Genomic DNA, 25,598 nt, shown 5'->3' with positions numbered 1-25,598 from the left:
CTCACTGCAAAATGGGATTGTCAAGCAGACAAACTGACCAACATATACAGTATATAACAATAGATCGATATTTGGCGTCTCTATCGATACGGTGTTGCCACGGAAAATATCGCAATACTATGCTGTATCGATTTCCCACCACCCCCACCCCCCCACCCCCCACTCCAGTATTTGGTATCAATGTAAAGTAACAACAAATCTCTATTTCTATACCACTAACAAGGCTCAAAATAGCACCGCACTTCCACGGGAGCATACTGAGGGTCCCTACATGTAAACCGAAGCATTGAGAACTTTGTAAGTGTACAGACAGTTTATTAAAAAGATAGTTTATAAAGACTGTAGCGTTCACGTATACATGCAGGCGCCATCTTGGGAAAACAGGCACGACCAGTCGAACGACAAACGCCGTGCAACCAGTAACCAGTAACATAGCTCAAGCACGGCGTTTGGCGTTCGGCGTTCGACTGATCTTGACTGTTTTCCCAAGATGGCGCCTGCCTGTATACACGAACGTCTTTATAAACTATCTCTTTAATAAACAACCATGTAAAAGTACTTATACGTTAAAGTCCCTCACCCAAAATCCTACTTGTAAAAAGTAGGCTATCAATGTATCAAAAGTACTTGTGATGCATTAAAGTGAAAGCAGCACGTGGAGAAGAAGGTGAAGTTAGTTTTTTATTACTTTGTATACAGTATATACAGTAGCTCAGTATTTCCCAACCTGGGGGATAAGCCCCCTTAAAGGGTCACAGAGTAAATCTAAGGGGTCTAGAGATGAATAATGTATGATTAAAAAACTTCATATAAAATATAAAAACTGCTACACACATTTGTTCACATTCATTATTTTAGACTGTAGACTTTTTCTTAGACTTTTTTGTGAAATTTTGGATAATTATATCTCTGTCGACCTCGACCAGTTGTTTAAATGAAACAAGGGGAAATGTCTCTTTGGTGAAACTGCTAACAACTCATAGACATCTGAGACACTTCTCTTCTATAGGGCCACAGGTTTCATCTTTCTTATCATATGTCTTTATGTAGAATGTTAAAAAGTAACTGAATGTATGAATTAAAAAGTAAAATATTTCCCTCTTAAATGTAGCGGAATAGAAGTATAAAGAATCACACATGAGTAACTGTCCACCACTTTATACCTTTATGTTAACTTCTAGTAAGTCTTAGTGAAATTCAAACCTGCAACATTTATATGTACATTATATATTGATTGAAGAACACATTTGTGATACAACATGTATCCAGTTAATAAAAACTTTTCCATTTGTTGTTATGAGTTGTAGTTCTAGGAGAAGTCCTCTGGGGCACAAGAGGAGATGAGTTTTACATTTCTGGAAGCAGAAACAGCCGTTACAATGACATTAAAAGAAATGGATGCTTTGTATGTGCACTGACTCTTCAAAGACAAAGAGTGCCACCGATTAAACCTCAACCTTGTTGGACACATTGTTTGGTTGACAAGTGAACTCTGTGAAGTGCAGTTCAAAAACGGCACATTTACTATACCTAGGGACCAGGGCCTGAAGTTTACTTTTTTTGGCCATCAGCCAGTGTGGCAGGTGGATTTTAAAATCCACCTGCCACTGTGGCTTTTTACCAGCCAATTATTTATTTTTTTGCCTCATAAAGGCTTTTTGATGACTTGTGGTCCTTAATTGCTTATCATTTTAAGTTTTCAGTCCCAATCATAAAAGGATTTAACTGTGCTTGCTCTGAGCTATACACATGACAATCACTGCAGTACATTTGTTCTGTACTGCGGTTGTAAATCAGCCACTCGCAAACCTTGCCGTTATCGCCAACTCAACAGTCACATTTGGTATTAAAACGTCTTCTTTTACTTTTCTTTGAGTCATCCTTATCTTTTTGTTGCTTGCCAGTAATGTGCTGCCACATTTTTTAGCTCAAATCCAAGGAAATGGCGGACTTGGTTGAAATGTGAAAGAGCAGTGCCAAAAAACAACTAATGAATCACTCAATTCTCATTGGCTACCCACCAACGTGGCAGGTAGATTGACAGTTTCACCTGCCAATGGCAAAATGTACTCACATTTGGCGCGTTCGGTTTTTAATTTCGGGAACACTGTGAAGCGTACTCAAGAGCACTGGAGGATTGGGTCCCTACTTTGGGAGGTAATTGTTTGCTCCACAGCTCATGGGTCTCGGGGAATTAGTGTTGCATTGCCAGATCTCCACAGCATTGTGGAGTAAGGTCTGGCTACACAACACATACATTCCAGCATAGGAGAAAAAAACACTCTGGGTTGTTTGCATTTCTTTAAACCAATAACAATCGTCTTGGGCGGTGCTAAGCTCCGGACGCGCCTGTGGCTCTGCAACATAGTCTCTGGAAGGAATTTGTTTTGGTGGAACATTTGCACCCTGCAAAAGAAAATGACACATCCAATATTAAATGTTAATATATAATAATATAATAAAGTTAACTGATGACACAATACAGTTACGTGAGCTATTTTAATTAGCTGGATACATGGTTAAACATAATTTGCTCCTAACATTGTATCACCGGGTGTATTTTGTCCACAGCAATCCCACCAATGGGTCAAAACTTCCCAGTTAGAGAGGAAATGCCCTAAACATATTCTTTGTAAATCTTTACAATCATCCCCCGAAAGAACCAAGCAGGCCTGCCTTGTTGCACGATCCAAATTTTCTTCAAAACTTGCCATTTTCAACGTGCAGCTCGCTAGCTCGAAGTTTGTTGTTGTTTCCTGAAGCGAACAGAGTTCAGTTTGAGATCGACAACACACAGAGAGCGGAAAGTGAAGGACGTCTGGCGTGTGAGCCACGCGCAGGATGTCAGGCAATAATTATCCTGGAAATGTACTTCCGTTGCTGCAGACCAGGGAGAATAAAGCCAGTGTTGGCCAAAGTGTTTAGAAGCAGCTGACCCTTCCTTCTCTTCTCTACACGCCCAAACAAGCAGAGGCCCGAGGCGCTGTCCGTTGTGCTGAAAGCTAGCACTCCCTGGTGCTGAAGAACAAATAATCATACGTTCATTTCTTGCAGGCCCTGCCACACACACACACACACACACACACACGTATGACAACCCCCCCACCCCCTCATCCGTATGCATGGCTTTACCCAACTCGCTACTGTCAAAGCTTGTTATGCAGTGAGCCAGTGTGAGGAGAACGAGGAGAAATGTATTTAAAGATGAATCAGATGAACTTATTAATAGATATCCTCTACACGCGGGGAGATGAACCACAGACTTGCCTGTCCATGCAGGCACACACACACACACACACACACACACACACACACACACACACACACACATCTTGATGAAGAGCTTTGTTGCTGGTTTTATCTTTCCCTCCTCTTATCTTTACCTGTTTTACACCATCTCCCAGAGGAACATTAACTGAAAATCTGACATACGTTCTTTGTGGATGGGCACTAATCTATTTTATTATTTCTACAAATATAGACAACAATGTCCTCCTTCTCCTTGCAAACACCTCATCTGGAAAGAATTAGAATTTTGAGAGTAGAAGTAGAGTGGCCAACTTATATATACATTTTGTGCTGAGTGAAGGGACATTACATCTGTTTAAAACACACTTAACTGGCATTTTAAACCAGGCTAACACTAACTGAAACTGCTTTCACATGCTTACCTTAAAATCATCCAGGACTTAGCTTTTCTTCTTTGACTGGTATTGATTAACATCCATTCATACTGTATATATATATATATATATATATATATATATATATATATATATATATATATATATATATACAGTATCTCACAAAAGTGAGTACACCCCTCACATATTAAATATTTAATTATATCTTTTAATGGGACAACACTGAATAAATTAGTATTAAGTGTACAGCTTGCATAACAGTGTAAATGTGCTGTCCCCTCAAAATAACTCAACACACGGCCATTAATGTCTAAACCGCTGGCAACTAAAGTGAGTACACCCCTATGTTAAATTCCCATAGAGGCAGGCAGATTTTTATTTTGAAAGGCCAGTTATTTCATGGATCCAGGATACTATGCATCCTGATAAAGTTCCCTTGGCCTTTGGAATTAAAATACCCCCCCCCGCACATCATCACATACCCTTCACCATACCCCCCCATCATCACATACCCTTCACCATACCCCCCCACATCATCACATACCCTTCACCATACCTAGAGATTGGCATGGGGTACTTTCCATAAAATCATCTCTCAAAGCAAATCAAACCAGCTATTAGGCTAACTGAAATAAAACCATGTGAAATGTCCAAATTACGCACAATAAGCAGTTTGATCTCACTGATGTAATGCCATTTATATTCTTAGACTTAGAATATAAGTTTTAGTACGCTCAGTGAAACTGAGTCCAACGCCAGAGAGGTTAGTGAGGTCAGCGTCTCCACGGCAGGTGACAGAGCGCACGGATCCGCTGCGCCACGCTTGGATGAAATAATGAAATAGTAAATAGGACTACAGTAACAGAAATATGTGCAGAATTAAGACAGTCAAGACGGCCCAGTGTTTGATGGACCAGGTACACCTTGTTCACTTAATAGCCTTACCTGTGATGATATATGCTAAATGTAATGTCTCTTTCACATTAGCAAGTGACTGACCTATCTGGGTGCGTTTTGAGATGCCTGATGAAGTTCGGCGTTGTTGATCCGGCATCATTTATCTTGGTGCCAAACACCTTGCATGTAGCTGTTCGCTTACTGCCACTGTTTACGAAGTTATTGAAAGCAAAACTAATGACAAAAGGCACAACTCCGGGAGGACTTGGTGTCACCATCCTCAATGCATTTTTTGATATGTGAGTGCATGTGTTAAACATGGGGTATACTCGCCGCAGCCCAGCTGGCGCGTGCAAATGTGACGTCATGGGCTCGCCGTTACTATTTATACCCGACTCTAGTTGCAGTCTTCTCCTGAACAGCGGTGGCACTAATTAGCAAAGGCTACCGACGTTGCTCTTTCTACGGACTAGAAGAAGAAGAAAAAGGTAAACAACGGCAGAACTGGCAGCAGCATTGCCGTAATGTAAGTTTACAAGAGAGAATTGTAGTCTGAGAGTCCTGGCATCCGGTTACTCTCGAGCTCGTTCAGGCTTCCTATTTCGGCTTTGTCACGCGCCGCTGAAAAAAAATAGAGTGGTGCGTGCCAGCGAGATCTACGTCATTTTGATGTAAGCTCGGACGCGGCGCCTGCAAAACGGCCTTTACGTTGCACATTATGGCAAAGGGCAGAGGACATGCAGCTCGTCACACGTTTCCCCAACGTTTATGCACCAATAAAAGAAAATAGAAATAAATTAATAAATTTAGATGTAAAAAGCAATAATTGCATGAAAAACAGGTTGTTGATGAGTCTCAAAGATCGAGTCCGAGTCAAGTCTGAAGTCTTTTGGGTCGAGTCACAAGTCAAGTCTGAAGTTAGCTGTTTGTGCGGCTTAAGTGCGACTCGAGTCCGAGTGTCAGACTTGAGTCCCCATCTCTGGCGTGTACCATATTCTTCCACTGGCAGCACGACTAACACGGCAGTTAATCTGTGTGGTATATGTTCAACTGTTTGGAAATAGTTTGTTAAGACTCTTAATTGTTCAGAGAAGACTATGGACATGGCTGTTTTATTGTTTTTTGTTTGTTTTGTTGTGAACTTGAATGTCATCTTCTGTGAAAAAGACTGCAGTTACAAAAGAGAACAAGATGGCAGGTGTTATAAGTGTTACAAGTTATAAGTTATTGTTACATTACATTGTTAATAAATGTTTTAAATTTGACAATGTAGTGTGGTACAAAAAAAAAGAAGTAAAAATTGAGAATCGAATCGAACCATGACCTTCGAGTCGAAAATGTAATCGAATCGAGGATTTGGAGAATTGTGACACCCCTATTAAGTACAGTACTTTAGTGAATGTACTTAGTTACATTCCACCACTGACTGATTGATGTGCACAAATAAGTGACAGGTACAATAAGATTTTCTTCTTCCTGTTCCTTTTTTTTCATTTCAAAAAAAAAAAAAAAAAAAAGCATGTGCTTTCAGTTCTTTACAACAGCATTCAATGTTAAAGAGTTACTCAACAGCAGCTGAGATTCTTGTTTTTTGTCACCTTGCTGCAGTGGCGTAGCAGTGTACTTCAGAGTCACTGCTGGGTGTGGTTACAGGACACTCCGGTATGAGGGGCTGTTAGGGACATTATTCAGAATTACCATGCACTTTTCCTCTCACATGGGAAACCAAACGCATTCACATACTGTACTGAAAACCTCACACACATACAAGTGAAATGCTTTTACATACACCACTGAAGTCTGGTTATTGGATGTTTAAGACAAAGTTGTTTATGATGTTCATTTACAGTAGAGTTTATGTTTAACTTTTGCTATACCTCTATTACAGCTTTTTCCAATATATATGTATTGTCACATCATAATCCACCTGTTGGTTTCTATTGGCCACCGGACTGGGGTGGGTGTGGCTTACCAGAGTCATGGAGTGGAAATGAAGCAGATTCGAGAGAACACATGTTGCGGTGGAAGAGCTCAGTGAGAGACTGCTCAAGAGGATGGTGTTTTCTGACTTGTTGTGACGTTTCCTCACGGAGTTTGAGTTAAGGTTATATTCGCATTTTGAATGTCAAACAAATGAACTGTCAACTGAGCGTCAACGCTGTTTGACGTTGCGCCGACGGACGCCAGGTAGGCCTCTGACCCTTACCCTCAGTCGGGCGGCTAAGCGGTTAGTTTTCCAGATTTCAAATGCACCAGTAAAACCAAACTCTTGTATAATCGTAGATGTAGTCTATGTCCACGACGTTCCACTTCCGGGATTGCTCTGAATGGAAAGTTTACTTTTAAAGTGGTTGAGGGGGGACAGTAGTTTCACACATACACAGCCTGTACTCCACGGAGAAAGCAGCCACACTGGAACTGCTGCAAAGTGCAAACGCTGTCTCATTAACCGGTGATCACTGGACATCAGTGAATAATCCAAATTTTAGGATTAGGCAAGGGTTAGGGTTAGGGTTGGGTGCCTTAAAGTCGAAGGTCGCAGCGCTGCCTTGAAGTCGACGGTGGGGGCTTAAATACCATCGAGCTTAAATTGCATCCACGTTTCCTTCACTTGCTTCCCTACCTCGCATCCTATCACCGAGGAAGCATGGGAGAGATGCAAGGAAATCATGGGAGAAGAGAGGAGTCAAGGAAATGTGTTTTTAGAGGGATGAAATGTGCTTTCCTCTGAAGCATCACATGAATTTGTCAGCCTTATGGGCGGAGTTAGCAACCGCATTCAGCTGCACAGCTTCCGTGAAGGCTGCGCTTGTGTATCCTCGCTCATAGCTCCTCGGAGATCCCTCCTCCATCCTCAATGGTCGCTTCCTTGGGGTTGGAATAAACAGCCTTCATGAAGGGGGGCCAGAACGACATCCGGTTCAAGTGAAGAAATATCAAATAAGAGACTTGGTAATAAGAGACAGCCTTAGTCTTGTTGAGTATGCTTCCTTCTGCATGGTGATAGGATAAAAAGAAAATAGTTGCTACATTAAACTGCTAACAACCAGGTCTGGTCATTATCTTGAGTACAGGCATGCTGTTGAATTCTTCAAATATATCTTTTTAGCTCTTTGAACACCACAAGATGAGTACCAGAGTTCCATTATATTGGAGAGAAAGGCCGATATGTCTCTACGGCCGATATGTCCAACACCAGGCAACTCACACCAAAACAGTCTAGACTGTTTTGAGAGTTTTCCCAGTCTAGACTCTTGACTGATAAATAGCACTACAGGTAAAAGGATTTTTTTTATTTATTTTTAATTTTGGGGTGAACTGTCCCTTTAAGATCTCCAATGTAATCTCTAAAAGGAGATGTTTGTTTGCCGGTAAAAAAGGTGCATTTTTGTCTTGATAGACTTCTGACTGATGGTTTGATAGCTTTGTCTGCTGACCCATCCATCGATCCATCTCTCTGTTCACGTGGAATATGAATTATGTAAACTGCTTTTTCTGCTCCATGCCTCTATACTAAGAACACACATACCCACACACAGACGCTTTCCTAAATCTATTGTCTATGCATTAGCCATTTAGAGTGTTTATGAGCACTTGGTTGATGTCTAATATGTCTAAGGCTGAAGGCTGCAGAGCTCTTATCAGTTCAAGGGCACTCAACTCCTAGACTGCAAGCCCGATATAACATTAACATCCCAAACTGTCATTTTGATATAAACACACACGGAGACGTAAACACACACGCACACACACACACACACACACACACACACACACAGCTGGTCATGTGTGTGACCTTCTGACTTCCCCTCAAGCCCAGAGTGAAGGCTGAAGTGATGCGTAAGCAGACCAGAAGCAAACAGCGGAGAGGCGATCAGAGCTCCCCTCCTTCACTTGCCATTTTTCCTCTTCACCAAATTTTTCTCCTCACCCCTGCGTCCATCCTCGCCTTACCCTCTCCACCTCTCATCCGTCCATGTCACTCTCTTTTTGCCCCTACTCCTTTCCTCCGTACTCCTTCCCATCTGATTGTTAATTCATGAAGTCTGGCTGAACATGCACCCTCTCCATTATTAATATAACATTAGGGAGACAGAGGGAGGAGGAGAGAAAGGGAGAAGGGAGGAGACGAAGGAAGACAAGGAATTAGGGAGAGGGTGAGAAAGGGAGACAGGGAGATGGAAGGGAAAAGGAGCTGCAGATGGAGATGGCAAGAAAAAAAAAAAAAAAAAAAAAAGGTGGCGAGAGGATGACAGGAATGGAGCCAATGAGCAGCGTAGAGAAAGACAGCCAGATTTTTCCCCAGCAGCTACATGAGGGAAAAAAAAAAAAAAACAGGAGTTAGAGTAGAGTGACAGATGAGATGGAGAGAATGTGTCAGGAAGAGGAATATTGTATGACACATGATGATATTGGGATGCACGCAATGTCTCTTGTCCCGTGAAGAAAGGCTGCATGAGGAGGAGAGAGGGAACGTAGAAAGAGACTCAGATGTGTCAGTGTTGATCATATGCACACGCACGCACGCGCACACACACACACACACACACACACACACACACACACACACACACACACACACACGAGATATACTTGATTTTACAAGCTAAAAAGAAACAGGTAACGGTACAGTAAAGAGAGAACATGGCATCATGATTTTGCGTAAACATACACGCCCACTTTCCTAAAGCCAAATGGCGTGTTATCTGTACACATTTTGAGCTTTCCACGTGTGTGTCTACGCTGTATACAGCGGATGTAATCATACACACCACGTGGCGTCGCCACGTTGCGTGGTATCGCGAGAACAACGTCACACGCCACACGCGGGACACAATCCCGGCTCTTCTGGGTGAAAGTCCTGTGTTTTACTTGCGTCCCTTTAACTACTCGCTACGGCGAAAATTCACACGTAATAGGTCAATGGCGGCCTAACTGCGTTGATAAACACGCTAAAAAGCGATTATGCATCTTGATAACACGCCAAAATGGCATACGAATTGGCGTGTGTCATACATACGCCACTTTATTACATCAGTCTGAAAGCGAAGAAAACCGGGCGGCCTCCAGCTCACCCAGTCAGAGCGTGCGCCCCATGTAGGCCGAGGCCTTTGCAGCGGCCCGGGTTTGAATCCGACCTGCGGCCCTGTGCTGCGTGTCATCCCCCATCTATCTCCCACCTTTCCTGTCTATCCACTATCACTCTGAAATAAAGGGGGGAAAAAAGCCCCCAAAAAAATCATCTTTTAAAAAAAAAGAGAAGATTTATTATAACAACCTTTTACAGTATTCTTCTTTGCAGGCAGACAAAAGTCAAACATTTTTGTTCTCTGATAAACAGCAGGTATGGCTTTCACCACTCCGGCAGTGTTATATATCTTTGTTTCTTTACATTCCCCTAAAACATTCTCACTGTTAAAATAAAGCAGGACAAGGTGTACCATAACACTTCTGTTTTCCCACTCCACTTACACCAATCGTATTACAGAGTTGGGGCCACCACTCAGCTAACAGGGCTTTAAGCCCTGGGCTGTCACACAGTTACACACTGTTACACACAGGTGTGTTCACAGATGGGCTAATCTGGAGCTGATCTACAAGTGAACCTCCGACTGATTCTTTTTTTTTTTTTTTTTTTTTTTTTTTTACAACCATTGTATTTGTTCTGTTTCGTATCTATGTAAAAAACATGGTCAAAGGAGAAGAAAAGAAAAGAAACAAAATTATATATATATATATATATACACCTGCATGTACAGTACAGTAAGTTCATACATATGGAAAATTACAGAAAAAGAAGCACGAGCAAACTATAGAAAATTAGATACATGGTCAATAGGGCTGCACAATATAGAATTTTTTTTATCATCATCGCAATATCAACTGGCGCGATAAACAAATCTCGAAAGGCTGCGACACATCGCGAAAGACACTCTGATTTATTTTTGCTTATTATTTATTATATGCACTTTTTTTATTGGTGCCTTCTATATTCAATTCAGTGTTTAATTTGTTCAATACAAGAAAGTTGGAAATGATTTCCTTTTGTTTGTTTTAAATTCAGCAGTTTGTTGTATTTAAGTAGAATACTGAAAGCAGCAGAAATGCAGAACTGAGTATTTTAATATCGGTTTATTTAATTCAAGCAATATCGCTATTGTGATTTTGAACGTTATTGCATATTTTCCTCATATTGTGCAGCCCTAATGGTCATTACTTTGTAATTCAGAACAAAGCCTTCTTGTATTGAAGAATCCTCCTTTGGATTATTATTATTATTATTATCTGAAAGATCCCCCACACCGTTTAAAGACTTTGGACTTTCCCTTTATTGTCAATATTTTTTTAATATCACTCCTTGAGTTACATACAATAGGAAATATACCAAGTAAACTTCAACTGTGACACAAAGGAAGACCATAGTCAACAATACAGGAACCGCACAATCATGTCTTACATACATCTTTGATAAAAACATGAACAATTAAAGTCTCTTCAAAAAGGAAAGTCTCTTTCCTTTCTTCCACAGGAGCGAGATGCTGTGTTGTAGCTTGAATATTTCGTATGGGTTATTTTCTTCTTTAAAAAGGTGCTCCAAGCGATGTTGGGTGACGGCACTTCTTGTTGACGTTTGAAGTATTTTCAAACAAAACGAGGCTAGCTCGTCCCTCCCTCCTCCTCCTCATCCCGTCCCCTCTCCCTCCCTTCCGCGCACTAACTCCCCCACCCCCAAATCCTTCTTGTGGGGTATTGGCTGGAACGCTGGAAGACTGTTTGTTATGTTTGGTGGTGCAGGTTGGCGCAGTTTGCTTTTGTTGCCATTTGTGGAGCCTGGGCTGTCTACACAGACCGCGTTTTCTTACAGTGTGTTCAGGGGACAGGCAGCTAGCGGATAGTGAGATGTTTTTTTACAGTGTGTTCAGGGGACAAACAGCTAGCGGATAGTGAGATGTTTTTTTACAGTGTGTTCAGGGGACAGACAGCTAGCAGATAGTGAGGAGATGTTTTTAACAGTGTGTTCAGGGGACAGGCAGCTAGCGGATAGTGAGATGTTTTTTTACAGTGTGTTCAGGGGACAGGCAGATAGTGAGGAGATGTTTTTAACAGTGTGTTCAGGGGACAGGCAGCTAGCGGATAGTGAGATGTTTTTTTACAGTGTGTTCAGGGGACAGGCAGATAGTGAGGAGATGTTTTTAACAGTGTGTTCAGGGGACAGGCAGCTAGCAGATAGTGAGGAGATGTTTTTAACAGTGTGTTCAGGGGACAGGCAGCTAGCAGATAGTGAGATGTTTGTTACAGTGTGTTCAGGGGACAGGCAGATAGCAGATAGTGAGGAGATGTTTTTTTACAGTGTGTTCAGGGGACAGGCAGCTAGCGGATAGTGAGATGTTTTTTTACAGTGTGTTCAGGGGACAGGCAGATAGTGAGGAGATGTTTTTAACAGTGTGTTCAGGGGACAGGCAGCTAGCGGATAGTGAGATGTTTGTTACAGTGTGTTCAGGGGACAGGCAGATAGTGAGGAGATGTTTTTAACAGTGTGTTCAGGGGACAGGCAGATAGCAGATAGTGAGATGTTTGGTACAGTGTGTTCAGGGGACAGGCAGCTAGCAGATAGTGAGATGTTTGTTACAGTGTGTTCTGGGGACAGGCAGATAGTGAGGAGATGTTTTTAACAGTGTGTTCAGGGGACAGGCAGATAGCGGATAGTGAGATGTTTGTTACAGTGTGTTCAGGGGACAGGCAGATAGTGAGGAGATGTTTTTAACAGTGTGTTCAGGGGACAGGCAGCTAGCGGATAGTGAGATGTTTGTTACAGTGTGTTCAGGGGACAGGCAGATAGTGAGGAGATGTTTTTAACAGTGTGTTCAGGGGACAGGCAGCTAGCGGATAGTGAGATGTTTGTTACAGTGTGTTCAGGGGACAGGCAGATAGCGGATAGTGAGATGTTTGTTACAGTGTGTTCAGGGGACAGGCAGATAGCAGATAGTGAGATGTTTGGTACAGTGTGTTCAGGGGACAGGCAGATAGCAGATAGTGAGGAGATGTTTTTTTACAGTGTGTTCAGGGGACAGGCAGCTAGCAGATACACGGGACATCACTTAGAGCACCTCTAAATATCTATCAACAGTGTGTTAGTCTTTCTCTCAATACTTTAATGGCGTTTTACCATTACATGGTACCTGCTCAACTCGCCTCGACTCTACTCGCCTCGACTTGCTGTGCGTCCGTTTTCCATTGCAGATTTTAGTATCGCCTCAGCGTGGCTGGTCGTCATAGCGACTGCCGTGGGCGTGGCTTAGTAGCTTGCTTTTCCCATTGACATATCCCCGACGCATTTCACTGTTCTCTGTCTCCGTAAACAACATGATATCAAAGAGATAGTTAACGTTTACTGCTCCAGATTTCCCACCGTGGTCACATATATATGACTCTAGAGTCGCTACTCGCTTTGTTTCTCTCACATATATATGACTCTAGAGTCGCTACTCGCTGCGGAGATAATCGCCATCACTCTCTCACTTCTCCCTCGCTCACTAGCTCCCCACACACACACATACGGCGACTCGACACACACACATCACACCTCCACACACCAGCGCACCAGTATAACCATCAGGCCACTTGTATGCTATGGAGAAAGCTCTGCGTGGAGCCTCCGGCAGCAAAAAAACACCGCTGGCTAAACTATTTAAAAATGCCGTCTCTCGCTAGCAATGCAGTGATCAGTGACGCTTCTTTCCGACCAATCAGCAGCCTGCAGGGTTTCATGTCACCTTCTCGGCTTGCCTCAGCTCGCTTGGAACCTCGACTGAGGAGGTACTAAAAAAAGTACCTGTTAGCAGGTACCAGGGACTTTTTTTCGTAATGGAAAACCAAAAAAGGCGAGTAGAGTCGAGGCGAGGCGAGTAGGTACCATGTAATGGAAAAGCACCATAAGATTTTCCCAGTCTGTCTGGAGCTCAACCAAGCCCATTGTTGTAGTTTTTTTGTAAATTTAAAAGTATAGTTTCAATTTCTTTTTTTTAAAGCCTAAGTCATTTCGAAAAACAACAATGGGACACTGGAGTCTTTTCAGCAGCAGATTAATACACACCTCACTCTCTAAGATAAAATAGAACTTTATTAATCCTCAGGGATATTAATGAATGAAATTAGCCAGTATTTAGGGCAGCAGGACAGCGTCTTTGGAATTGAGTCCAAATAAACTACTGTGTGTGTGTGTGTGTGTGTGTGTGTGTGTGTGTGTGTGTGTGTGTGTGTGTGTGTGTGTGTGTGTGTGTGTGTGTGTGTGTGTGTGTGTGTGTGTGTGTGTGTGTGTGTGTGTGCGTGCGCGTGCGTGCGTTAATGGCAATGAAGGAACATGTCAGCCAGAGCAACAGTGTGGCTCATTGATGTGTTTTTAATGACGACGGAGCGGTGACACAGAAGGAGAAAATACAACAGGCTTTCATACACCGACTATACCTGTGAATATCGTTATTTTTTATGGCAGTTATTGACAAGAAGATAATATAGAATATCACCAGGTATATCCTTGAAACAGGATAGCTCAGGATGTTCAATTTTGAACAATACACAGTACAAATTCATTGTAACCGCAGAAACATTATTCTAAAACAGGGATCAGCAACCTCTATCATCAAGAGTCATTTGAGAGATTTGTAATCCAAAGCTAGTCTATGGGAACTCAAGACCGCCATTGAGGTTTGGCAAAATTTAGAGGATAAGGCACCAAAATGTTATGCAGCCTAAATGGAGAATGTAAGAATCACTTGAGGCATACAAAATAATAATACATGAAATTTAAAAAAATTAAAAATAAAACATTATTAATTTCCATATCATTTTTGTCAAAGCCACAGGGAGCCGCTGGAGAGGGGCTCCGGAGCCGCAGGTTGCAGACCCCTGGTGTAAAACATACAGCAGATCACTTACACACATATTCATCTGCTTGGTCCACCGCTAAAAAAGTACAAACGGTCTTGTTACCTATTCATGAAAATACCTCTGGGAATGGCTGCGCTGTAAAAACACACAAGACAAGACTTAGTAAACCAAGAGGTATCCCACTATAATCACCAGGACCCCTTAAGATAAAGAGGTCATTTAGCCAATCAATGCATTCATATGGGAAGGTTTGAAAATCAAATATGCAGCAAGGTGGTCTTTATTCTAATCATACAATCAAGACTAAAACTCATCTAATTACAGTATTCTGCTGATGCAGAAATGTGTTAGGACAATGCCACTCCATAATACATGTCTAATTGCAGTCACCATTCGCATGCATGAGGAGTGTGAAGAGATTTCTGGTGCTGAGTGCTAGGATGTGTTTGTGCTGATGATATATCCCAGAGCACATCAGTATTCTGCAGGGCTGGGTGATCAGAGACCAGACAGAGAGAAATATCTCCCCACGGTGGCAGGAATCGGTAGTTCAGGGCTGTTTGTTTTTTTTGGTCACAGCTCGCAGACTAACTGGGGCGATACAAAGTGTTCCTTTCTCTTACACAATCGCACCTGAACCCCCGACACTAGCGTGCAGCGGACGACATACGCACGGGCGTACATGTTCGTGCCGCACAAACACGTAAACGCACACAGAGAGACAAAAACGACTCTCATGGGTCTCCCATGTGGGGGCCTCGTAGGTGTGTCATTCAGATGCACTTGGCCTCCATGTCGTAGAGTTGAAGAAGGTCAGAGATCACAGCGTCGATGTCCGCTTTGGTCACGTCCACACACAGCACCTACGCGCGCACACACACACACACACACACACACACACACACACACACACACACACACACACACACACACACACACACACACACACACACACACACACACACACACACACACACACACACACACACACACACACAGACTTCAGCTCCACACCTGGCCTCAATAAACAGCAGACATCAAAAGGTCCACACACCATTTCAAAACGACCTAGATTTTATTCCCTGGAGGACTGAAGCAGAAAACCACAACAGATACTGACTTTTTTTCATTAGCGTTTGGATATAGTGACTTATAAAATCAAAGCTGACACAAACGAGTCCTCATTTGCAAAATTGTTCGACAATGGAAAACTATAAATTGCCCCCACCCTTCAGCTAATACTTTACAAGAGGCACGTGTGCTTTGGAGACTGGGCTGGAGCTGGATGTTTGTCACGTCCTCGGTACAAAGCTGCACGGTTGCTGTCGGCACGACCCTGAAAGCAGGGAGCACGTGTGCGAAGCTACAGCTTCTGTTTGTGTTTGTCATACCGTGAGGTGCCCTTATGGACCGACCGAAAACACTGCACACGCGCTAACTTCCACTGAATGAGAGACAGGATGGCGCACACTTAGGGCTGGGCGATATATTGATATTATATCGATATCGGGATATGAGACTAGATATCGTCTTAGATTTTGGATATCGTAATATCGTGATATGACATAAGTGTCTTTTCCTGGTTTTAAAGGCTGCATTACAGTGAAGTGCTGTACTTTTCTGAACTCACCAGACTGTTCTAGCTGTTCTATTATTAATGATTATTTATCTAAAATCTAAGCGTGAAGATATTTTGCGAGAGCACCAACTGTCCACTCTAGAATATATCGCCGCAATATCGATATCGAGGTATTTGGTCAAAAATATCATGATATCTGATCTTCTCTATATCGCCCAGCCCTATATCAGAAAATATGGGACGTAGAAATAATGGGACGTAGAATTAAGCGCTGAAAATGTGTAGAAGAAAAATTTAACAATTTAAAACGTTGGAAAAAACTAAAACAAACCTTATGGAGCTTTTATTTCAAAAAAGGTACTCCTGTTGTTTTACAGTATTTATTACATTTTATTGTTATTTGAACAGCTGAGCATTGAACCAGGTGAAGAAACCTGTTTATTATTTATTCATTTGATTTTGCAACTGTTCACTGAAATAGCCGGTTTCTATGAAACTACTTGTGACATGTCATATTTGGCTTTGACTGAACATTTGCTCTCACTTTGCGGAAAAAATATCGAGATATATATCGTATATCGATATTCAGCCAAAATATATCGGGATATGACTTTTGGTCCATATCACCCAGCCCTACGCACACTGCATCCCAGAGGTTTCTTTAAGATGTCCCAGGTGCTATTTCTTTGTTTGGCACCAGTGGAAACTGTTTATTCCAGATCTCTTCAACAGGGGGTCCGGGACCCCTAGAGGGGTCCTCAAGAGTCACTGCAGGGGGGGCCTCCAAATGATTGTTAATTTTTGAAATTTTGTGTACGTTCAAAAGTTGTTTTAGTCGTGCAAAACAGAAAACTCAGATTGGACAGATCTGAGGAGCAGTTAACTCCTAGTCCTCATAAAAATCGACCGGAGCTTAAAATGACAACACAAAGAAAGCGGAAGGTAACGGACGTCCGGCCGAAAAGAGGGACATCCTGCGGCACCGGAGCAATCCCACAAGTGGAACTTTGTGGATACAGACTACTGTCTGATGAACGAGCAACCATTTCAACTGTATGACATTTGTTTACAATGTTCGGTGCGTTTGATAAAGTGCAGTGTGAAAGCAAACCGCACCAAATGAAAAATGCAACAATGTTACAACTTCACCCCCCAGAATCTACTACAGGTGTGAAAGCGACCATAGCCTCTGTTGCTCACCCATATGCACACACAAACGTTTGACCACTTATCTCTCCTTAGTCTGTAATTAGAAACACGTTGCAGGGAACACGCACCTGCCACCACTCTCTCTCCCCGACAGGCAGCTCCACTCCGTAGCTGTTCAGAGCCAGGTGCAGCGTTGCTATGGCAATGTGCTGTGGTGTGTGGCGGATGCACATGGCTCCATGGTAACAGTCCCTAAGCAACGCCCAGGAAGTCTCAGCGATAGGGGTTCGAGACCAAGCGTGGCGGTTCACGAGCGACTTCACAGACAGCAGGTAGTGGAGTAAATACTGGAGACAAGACAGACAACATGATCCTGTACATTTAGCATCCTGTATTTAACGTTAAACAGCAATTACATTGGTTTGTTATCAGTGTTTCCCCTACAATTGTACAGCCCGCCAGGTTACAAGAACCCCCTGCCAAGTTATGGCAAAAATAACTTAATATCCAATTGGTTTCCCTGTATTCATTCTGTAGCGGCGCACCAACATGAACTGCAGCGACACACCGCCGTGAGTCCATGAATGAGGCCTCGACTGTGGTCAGTTCCCGTTAGAGCTGGGCGATGTGGAAAAAATCAAACATCACGATATTTTTGACCAAATACCTATTTTTTTGATAAATAATCATCAGTTATGTTGATATAATAACTATGTGGGTAAAGGCAAATACTGGAACAGTTACAACAGTCTGGTGTGTTCAGAAAATTACATCACTCTACTGTAATGCAGCCTTTAAAACCAGGAAAAGACACGAGGACATTACGATATCCAAAATTTAAGACAATATCTAGCCTCATATATCGATATAATATCGATATATTGCCCGGCTCTAGTTCACGTCTGCAACAGCAGGTAGTGAACGACATGCTAACGTGCTGACGGATTCTGTGTTTTTATGTTTTTAGCTGAGCTAGAGAATATTCGGTTAAAACAGATCGGCGATGCTGTTTTTAGCCCTCATTGTTCTCCATGAAGTTTGCTGCAGTCAACCTAGGGGAGGAACGCTGGCTTAAGTTTAAGCGACAAAAGTAATAATGTGTGTAAGAATGATCACCAGCAGTTAAGTAAAATCACTTTTGATTGATCATTTTTCTGTCATTTGCACAAGACACATGAGTGACTTATAGTTTATGCACTGAATGCAAGGTACAAAAAAAAAAACTAAATAAAGATATTACAAAAGCTTAAAATACGCCAAGGAAAGTGATACAGCATTTTCAACTAATATTTGAGAACACTTCTCGACCCAGATGGTACAGCGACTGTACACACAAACGCATTTGGACAACCATGACAACGTCAGACAGTAACAGCGACAGACAAGGAGGCTCAACACGAAATAGGAGGAGACAGGAATATAGTTGCACGTGCACAAACACACACATGCACATACACCTACCTTGTGAGGGTGTTCAAAGGAGACGTGGAAGTTGAGCTGTCGGAGGATAAGGAGCTCACACTGCACCACGCTGTCCCTCAAATCCCAGAACTCCTTGTCACACTCCAGAGGAGCACTGCCACTGTTGAAATACCTGCGAGGGAGGAACGGAGGGAGAGAGGGAGGTGGACAGCATTCAAGATGACCACTTTAAACAGTAATACACACAAAAAATGATTATTATTGCCTGATTAAGCACCCAGTAAGTAAATGAGTAGTGTTGCATTGCCAGACCTTCCTCCACAGCGTTGCGAAGGAGGGTCTGGCTAGTCCACACAACATTCCTGGAGGAGAGAAAAACGGGCTCTGGTTTATTGGCTTATTATTATTTTCTTTAAACCAATCACAATCGTCTTGGGCGGTGCTAAGCGCCGGAATGAGCAACGGTGCTGCTGCAAAATAGCCTCGCGAAGGAACTTGTTTTGGTGGAACGTGTGTACGTTCAAAAGTTGTTTTAGTCGTGCAACAGAAAACTGAGATTGGACAGATAGTCTAGCTATTTGTCTGGATTTACCCTGCAGAGATCTGATGAGCAGTTAACCATAGTCCTCAGTAATCCACCGGAGTTTAGAACGCCAAGACAAAGAAAGCGGAAGGAGACCGACATCCGGCGAAAAATGAAGTACATTTCCGGCGGCACCTGAACAATCCCAGAAATGAAATATTGTCGATATAAACTAGTAAATGAGTGATGAAGTTAGGCCATTGGTTGGTCGAGTGTTGGAGTTCCCCAAATGCCGTTGTTCTTTCAAAAATGAATAGGTGCGACAGTGTTTTTTTTTCATGGGGGGATTGTTGGGTCTTTGTAAATCATAGTGTGGTCTAGACCTACACTATCTGTAAAGTGTGCTGAGAGGACTCCTGTTATGATTTGACACTATAAATACAATTGTATTGAAATTGAATTAATTAGCTAGTTCTATGTGATAAAAAACAATGATATTATTGGTTTTAATGAAATGTCCTCACCGGTGACAACAGAGCTCAGAAAGTCAAGACAAAACTCTTTAGTTCTCACGTCACATTCAACATCTAAAAGAGGACTTACTGTATTTCCATGTGAATTATGTGAAGTTAACAGTAACAGCAGTAGGGTTTAAATGTGGTCATAGAGCAGTGTTTACTGCAGGCAGGACCATGCATATTACCTATGGCTTACGTTGATGATGTCACGGGTCCTGATGTGCTGCTCCTCCACTTTGCCAGCCAGGTACACACAGCTCATGGCCACCAGGTAGGGCTCATACGCATGCAGGCTGACACGTTCAAAGAAACGGTGGTACAACACACACGCCGTGGTCACAGGCACCGAGCGCATACCCAGCTTCACTCCTGAGCAAGGAAGGAGGAAGCAGCAGACAACTCTTTAAGGGTGCACTCATTTCTAAACCAAATTGGGCGTTTCCATTGACTCTATTGCATATCTATACATTTATTTAGTAATTATAAGTCACATTAAATATGCCATGATCAATTTACAGAATTGCCATTTCATTTCACTTTACCTCACATTATTTATTTGAATCCCCAAAAACAAATCTAGTAAGATTTCTAACTTGCATACTATTACCCCAATCTTCAAACAAAACAGTACTACTACACAATCAACCATGAATTTAACAGTAGACCTAAATGATTACGAAAAGCCAGCATACATTAAATTGATACATTCTGTATTAGACAGAGAGGAACATTTCATGGCTTCTATATTTTTTCTACATTTCTAGCAGAGCACTATGTATCTCACTGTTAAAGAAGCCCATTTCCTCCTGGACAAGAAAAAGCACATAAGTCAACATTTTAACTTAATAAATTAAAATTATTAGATAGTAAGTCGTAATTTTGACAAAATAGGGTACGTCTGAATTACTCAAACCGCATTTTAGCATGTTTATTTTATTTTTTTATGTTTGTTTGTTTCTTTTTCTGGCAGAAAAGCACTTCATCAGTAACGTTAGCTACGCTATTTATTCTGAGGAAATCACTTGTTGACACACGAGTAAACGTTACCTGTCTCCATAATGAAGCGACAGACACGAAAGTGTGTTTTTATGTCCCGGTCGGACTCCGCATCACCGCCAGACTCTCTCCTGTCCGCCGGCCACAGCTGTCGGTCCCGGGTGGCCGGTACATAAGAGGATGGACCCTCCATGGCTTATTTACCATCAGCAGGAGTATCTAACGTTATAGTACCAAAAAACACTTTCTACCACGGTCAAGACAAGAAAACTGCTAACGTTAGGCTAGTTAGCTAGCTAGTCAGTTATATGGCCTCAGAGTTTAACTGTAGCTAAGTCAATGTAAACGCATCTACCAGCGACTACAAAGCTATGCTTACGACAATGTTGGTGTGTGTTCCTAATTTCGAAAACAACAAGTTTGATGGACCTCTTAACTAGTTTGGGTGTTGTTGCTGTTGCTACTAGCATAGCTACAATGGCGCATAGCATCCATAGTTGAGAGGCACGTTAGTTAACGGAAGATAAATAAATGGACTTCCGGTAAACATTCCAAAATAAATTTTGATAGCGAAATGTATCTTTCGAGAAGAGAGGATACCGGTAGTTGAGAGGTTACTTCTTACGCAAACACACATTCAAATGGAAGCTGTGTGTGTGTGTAAGAAAATTAAAGCATACTTAAATACAATATCTAAACACGATATTCGTTCTTTTGCCAAGTCGGTTCTTATCAAATTAACCTACCACAAAAAAGACTTCCGGTTACATCTTCCAAAGTAAAAATCTTACGCTGGACCGTGGTCTTGACAGGGAGCAAAACACGGCAATAATAGCAATCGATCATTAATAATGAATGAAAAACACCAACTCAAATTGGCATTTAAATAATAAGCATCCACCACAAACCATGTATTACATTAAGTGTGTGTGTGTGTGTGTGTGTGTGTGTGTGTGTGTGTGTGTGTGTGTGTGTGTGTGTGTTTTTCAGGTCTATTAAACTGATTTTCTTCGTGAGTATGCTATCCATCCACCCAGTGTCCCGTGCATACTTATTTTCCCAGTTACTATTTATTTCCAAGTTACTTCAGGAACAGAGTTACTTTTCCTGTCTAGGAAAAAGTCTGTAAAGGAGAAGTCAGTTTGATGCGTTGCCATGCAACGAGTCAACAAAAAACATACGCGGACCTGTAGTGTAGACGGAGGCAAAAATGTTCAGTTACTCGGCAAACCAGGTAACCTAAATATGTGCCTTCTGGGTGACATAAATTGGGAACATTAGGCTAACACTTTCTGCTATGTTCTACTGTTTACTTCATACATTCTGACATATATTTTAACTTCCATCCGCAGTATGACAGTGCCTTCAAGCCGCGTCGACTGCAGAACTGGTGCGAGACTAACGTTAAGCACTTTAAAGAGGTAGTTCGTCATACTGGTTGTATTTCATATTTACAGTAGTACTGGAAATTGGATTGAATTAGTCCAGCTCACGTGTGTGTGTGTGTGTGTGTGTGTGTGTGTGCGTGTGCGTGTGTGTGTGTAGAGACCCACTGCACATGAGGGCCACACCAACTTTATTGCCGATGATAGAGGACATCTGCTCCCAGGAGTGGTAAAGGTTAGAGCACATCATAGGCCTTTCTCTCTCTTAATCGCTGATCTTATGCATGGTTGTTTGACTCCACCCCCCCCCCCAAACCCCGCGTGTGTGTGTTTGTGTGATGCTATAGAAGGGCAGTGCATGGACAGACTTTAAGGGGACCTGGGATCTACCTGCTCGTATCCCAGCCCACTGCATAAACCCTACAGGCCGCTCTGTGGATGGTCTCAACATGCTGAAGTCGTGGGGCATTGACCCACAGCACACTGGCAAATCTCAGCCACACAGAGGCAGCAAAGACACAGATAGGCTGCAGGATGTTGGCCAGCAGGTAAGCTTCTAACAGGAGGCAACACACATAAACATACATTTTGGTCCTGTAATATCTTTTAATTAATTTATACATTTTTTTTACTTTTCACAATATCTATTTCAAAAGCCCAATACTGTTTCCCACAGGGTGGCTATTTCATAGCAGGCCGTCATCAAAGTTAAAGGTCCCATGATGGGCTTTTTGGATGCTTTTATATAGACCTTAGTGGTCTCCTAATACTGTATCTGAAGTCTCTTTTATATAGACCTTAGTGGTCCCCTAATACTGTATCTGAAGTCTCTTTTATATAGGCCTTAGTGGTCCCCTAATACTGTATCTGAAGTCTCTTTTATATAGACCTTAGTGGTCCCCTAATACTGTATCTGAAGTCTCTTTTATATAGGCCTTAGTGGTCCCCTAATACTGTATCTGAAGTCTCTTTTATATAGACCTTAGTGGTCCCCTAATACTGTATCTAAAGTCTCTTTTATATAGACCTTAGTGGTCCCCTAATACTCTATCTGAAGTCTCTTTTATATAGGCCTTAGTGGTCCCCTAATACTGTATCTGAAGTCTCTTTTACATAGGCCTTAGTGGTCCTCTAATACTGTATCTAAAGTCTCTTTTATATAGACCTTAGTGGTCCCCTAATACTGTATCTGAAGTCTCTTTTATATAGGCCTTAGTGGTCCCCTAATACTGTATCTAAAGTCTCTTTTATATAGACCTTAGTGGTCCCCTAATACTCTATCTGAAGTCTCTTTTATATAGGCCTTAGTGGTCCCCTAATACTGTATCTAAAGTCTCTTTTATATAGACCTTAGTGGTCCCCTAATACTGTATCTAAAGTCTCTTTCCCGAAATTCAGCCTTGGTGCAGAATTACAGCCACTAGAGCCAGTCACACAATGAGCTTTCCTCAGGATGTGCCATTTCTGTGTCTGTAGAGGTGGGAGGGGGGGTGTAACTTATGACCTCATAAGGAGAAGATTCCAGATCGGCCCATCTGAGCTTTCATTTTCTCAAAGGCAGAGCAGGATACCCAGGGCTCGGTTTACACCTATCACCATTTCTAGCCACTGGGGGACCATAGGCAGGCTGGGGGAACTCATATTAACGTTAAAAAATCTCATAAAGTGAAATTTTTATGCCATGGGACCTTTAAGGTGTAATGTTTGAACAGACCTAGATTTTCTTTTTTAGTTTAATTTAGTCTATAATTTCTCTTGTATGATTTCTATTTCCACTTCTCTTCTTATACTAGTTGTATTGTATAGACTTCTTCTTTTTTACTTCCCTATATCTGTACATATTTATAGCCTTGTGCTGCTGCCAACACCTGCATTTTCCCTCAATCAATAAAGGTTTATGTCATCTTATCATCACTTTCAGACTAATGAGGATGTACAGAAGGACAGTGCTGCCCTTTGTCCTGCAGCTGGGCCAGTACTCGACAGCAGGCCTAACACTGGCAAGGTGAGACCAGCCAGCAATGTATCAGCAAAAGCAACTAGACAAGAAGGGCCGACCTCCTCTGAGCATGGGAACGAAGATTAACAGCAAGAGCAGTGAACTTCTTCATTTCATTTGTGGTGGATGAAAAAAAACACAAAATTAAATGCCTCTTAACTGTCCTAGTTTGGACTTATTTTAACGTGGCTGGTTGCTACTCACAAATCATGACAAACATGGTCATCACCTTTTTTTTTCAAACGTTTTTTTAATTCTCCCTCCTCTTTGGGTGTGGCTTCTATGTGTTTTTATGGTTACAATTTATATATGATATTTTTGTTATCCCTCTACAATATCAGCTGACCAGAGGAACCATAAAAGTTTCAGTGATATTAAACAATGTAAAAGATTAAGCAATGGTTCTCTCTTTCAGTGGAAGCAGCGTTTAACCATAGATATGCATTGGTCAGTGGTTTGGTCTGGTGCCAGCTCTTACAGTATACAGGGACAGGTTTAGCAACATTTTTGCAGCATCAGAATCAGTTTTTATTGGCCAAGTATACTTACATACTATATACACGATGGCCCGTATATATAACAAAAAAACAGCTGAACCTTTACACTATCTGGCAGGAATTAAAGGAGAACACATTGATTAAAACTGGGAAAATACAATGTTGTGCCTCTTCTCCAAGAACACAGGTTATAACCAGAGCTGGAAAGTAACAAATTACAATTACTCGCGTTACTGTAATGGAGTAGGTTTTTTTTGTGTACTTTTAATTTTAAGAGTAGTTTATTACAATCTGTAATTTCACTTTTTACTTAAGTAGGTTTTGTTTGAAGTATTGTACTTTGCTAGATTTTAAATCAAATCTGTTAGGGAGTTAAAAAAAGAAAAAAAAAGAAGGAAATAACATTTTTGGCAAAATCTGTCAAAAAGGTCAAAAGGTTTTTGTTGCTTTTTTGTCTTGTTTTTTAGTTTTTTTAAAGGTTTGTCGCTTTAAAAAAAAAAAAGTAACTAACTTTTACTATATTTTTATACTGGTTAATATTACTTGTACTTAAGTAAAAGTTCAAAGTAATCCTTAAGTAGAATATTTTTGTACTCTTTCCACCTCTGACTTTGACATCAACATAAATTACCTAAAAGTGCACATTATGCAATCGTAGTATATCATCAAAGATGGGGCATCAAAGTCCTGAACGCTGCAAAGCTCTAGGTGTGGTCCCAGTAACGGGTGTGTTCGGATTAGGGACATCTCGTCCTACAGTCTAACCCAGTTTTCCATACTTTGAGAAGCGTAATCCTTGGGAACACAGAATGGCCCTGACTCAATGACTTATGACTCACATGTTGTAAAACTACGAGTTCCAGTGAGTTAGCCTACTCACTCCTCTTCAAGTCAACATTTAAAAAAAAACAATGGACAATGCAAATAACCGCCTCTAGTATGTGCGTTCAAGGTTCTGTGTCATGTGCCACAACAATTACAGAAGTATTCGTTGGCACTAAAAATCTCAGGCCTCACAGGGCTTCAACAATGCTTATTAAATAACTACAATAGAAAAATCACACAATTAAAAAGCAGAATCTGAATCTAAGACAAAAAAAA

At 41.7% G+C, this 25,598-nt stretch overlaps 2 protein-coding genes across 2 annotated transcripts; one reads left to right on the top strand and one right to left on the bottom strand.

Moving 5' to 3' along the window:
- Nucleotides 1-13,916: 13,916 nt before the first annotated feature.
- On the bottom strand, nt 13,917-21,175 carry ccnq (cyclin Q). The gene is made up of 5 exons (XM_028583228.1): nt 20,668-21,175; nt 19,806-19,989; nt 18,619-18,751; nt 17,286-17,504; nt 13,917-15,292 (listed from the first exon to the last, which is right to left on the bottom strand). Exons 1-5 carry the CDS (start codon nt 20,807-20,809, stop codon nt 15,203-15,205), a joined length of 768 nt encoding a protein of 255 aa, XP_028439029.1. The 5' UTR covers nt 20,810-21,175; the 3' UTR covers nt 13,917-15,202.
- Nucleotides 21,176-21,753: 578 nt separating this feature from the next.
- cfap126 (cilia and flagella associated protein 126) lies at nt 21,754-24,164 on the top strand. Its single transcript, XM_028583960.1, has 5 exons — nt 21,754-21,850; nt 21,969-22,037; nt 22,162-22,236; nt 22,349-22,549; nt 23,923-24,164. Exons 1-5 carry the CDS (start codon nt 21,827-21,829, stop codon nt 24,085-24,087), a joined length of 534 nt encoding a protein of 177 aa, XP_028439761.1. The 5' UTR covers nt 21,754-21,826; the 3' UTR covers nt 24,088-24,164.
- Nucleotides 24,165-25,598: the final 1,434 nt, after the last annotated feature.

The sequence above is a fragment of the Perca flavescens genome, chromosome 7 (genome assembly GCF_004354835.1).
Source record: "Perca flavescens isolate YP-PL-M2 chromosome 7, PFLA_1.0, whole genome shotgun sequence".
NCBI classification, from domain to species: domain Eukaryota; kingdom Metazoa; phylum Chordata; class Actinopteri; order Perciformes; family Percidae; genus Perca; species Perca flavescens.
This window is presented reverse-complemented; position numbering and strand designations above follow the sequence as displayed.

What these genes read in the sequence shown, in the direction of transcription:
- ccnq (XM_028583228.1), bottom strand. Translation starts at nt 20,809, where the DNA reads ATGGAGGGTCCATCCTCTTATGTACCGGCCACCCGGGACCGACAGCTG. An exon ending in TCGCTTCATTATGGAGACAG is followed by an intron (nt 19,990 to 20,667) that starts GTAACGTTTACT and finishes TTCCTTGCTCAG; the next exon opens with GAGTGAAGCTGGGTATGCGC. An exon ending in GGGAGAGAGAGTGGTGGCAG is followed by an intron (nt 15,293 to 17,285) that starts GTGCGTGTTCCC and finishes GTGCGCGCGTAG; the next exon opens with GTGCTGTGTGTGGACGTGAC.
- cfap126 (XM_028583960.1), top strand. Translation starts at nt 21,827, where the DNA reads ATGTTCAGTTACTCGGCAAACCAG. An exon ending in TGCTCCCAGGAGTGGTAAAG is followed by an intron (nt 22,237 to 22,348) that starts GTTAGAGCACAT and finishes GTGATGCTATAG; the next exon opens with AAGGGCAGTGCATGGACAGA. An exon ending in TGCAGGATGTTGGCCAGCAG is followed by an intron (nt 22,550 to 23,922) that starts GTAAGCTTCTAA and finishes CATCACTTTCAG; the next exon opens with ACTAATGAGGATGTACAGAA.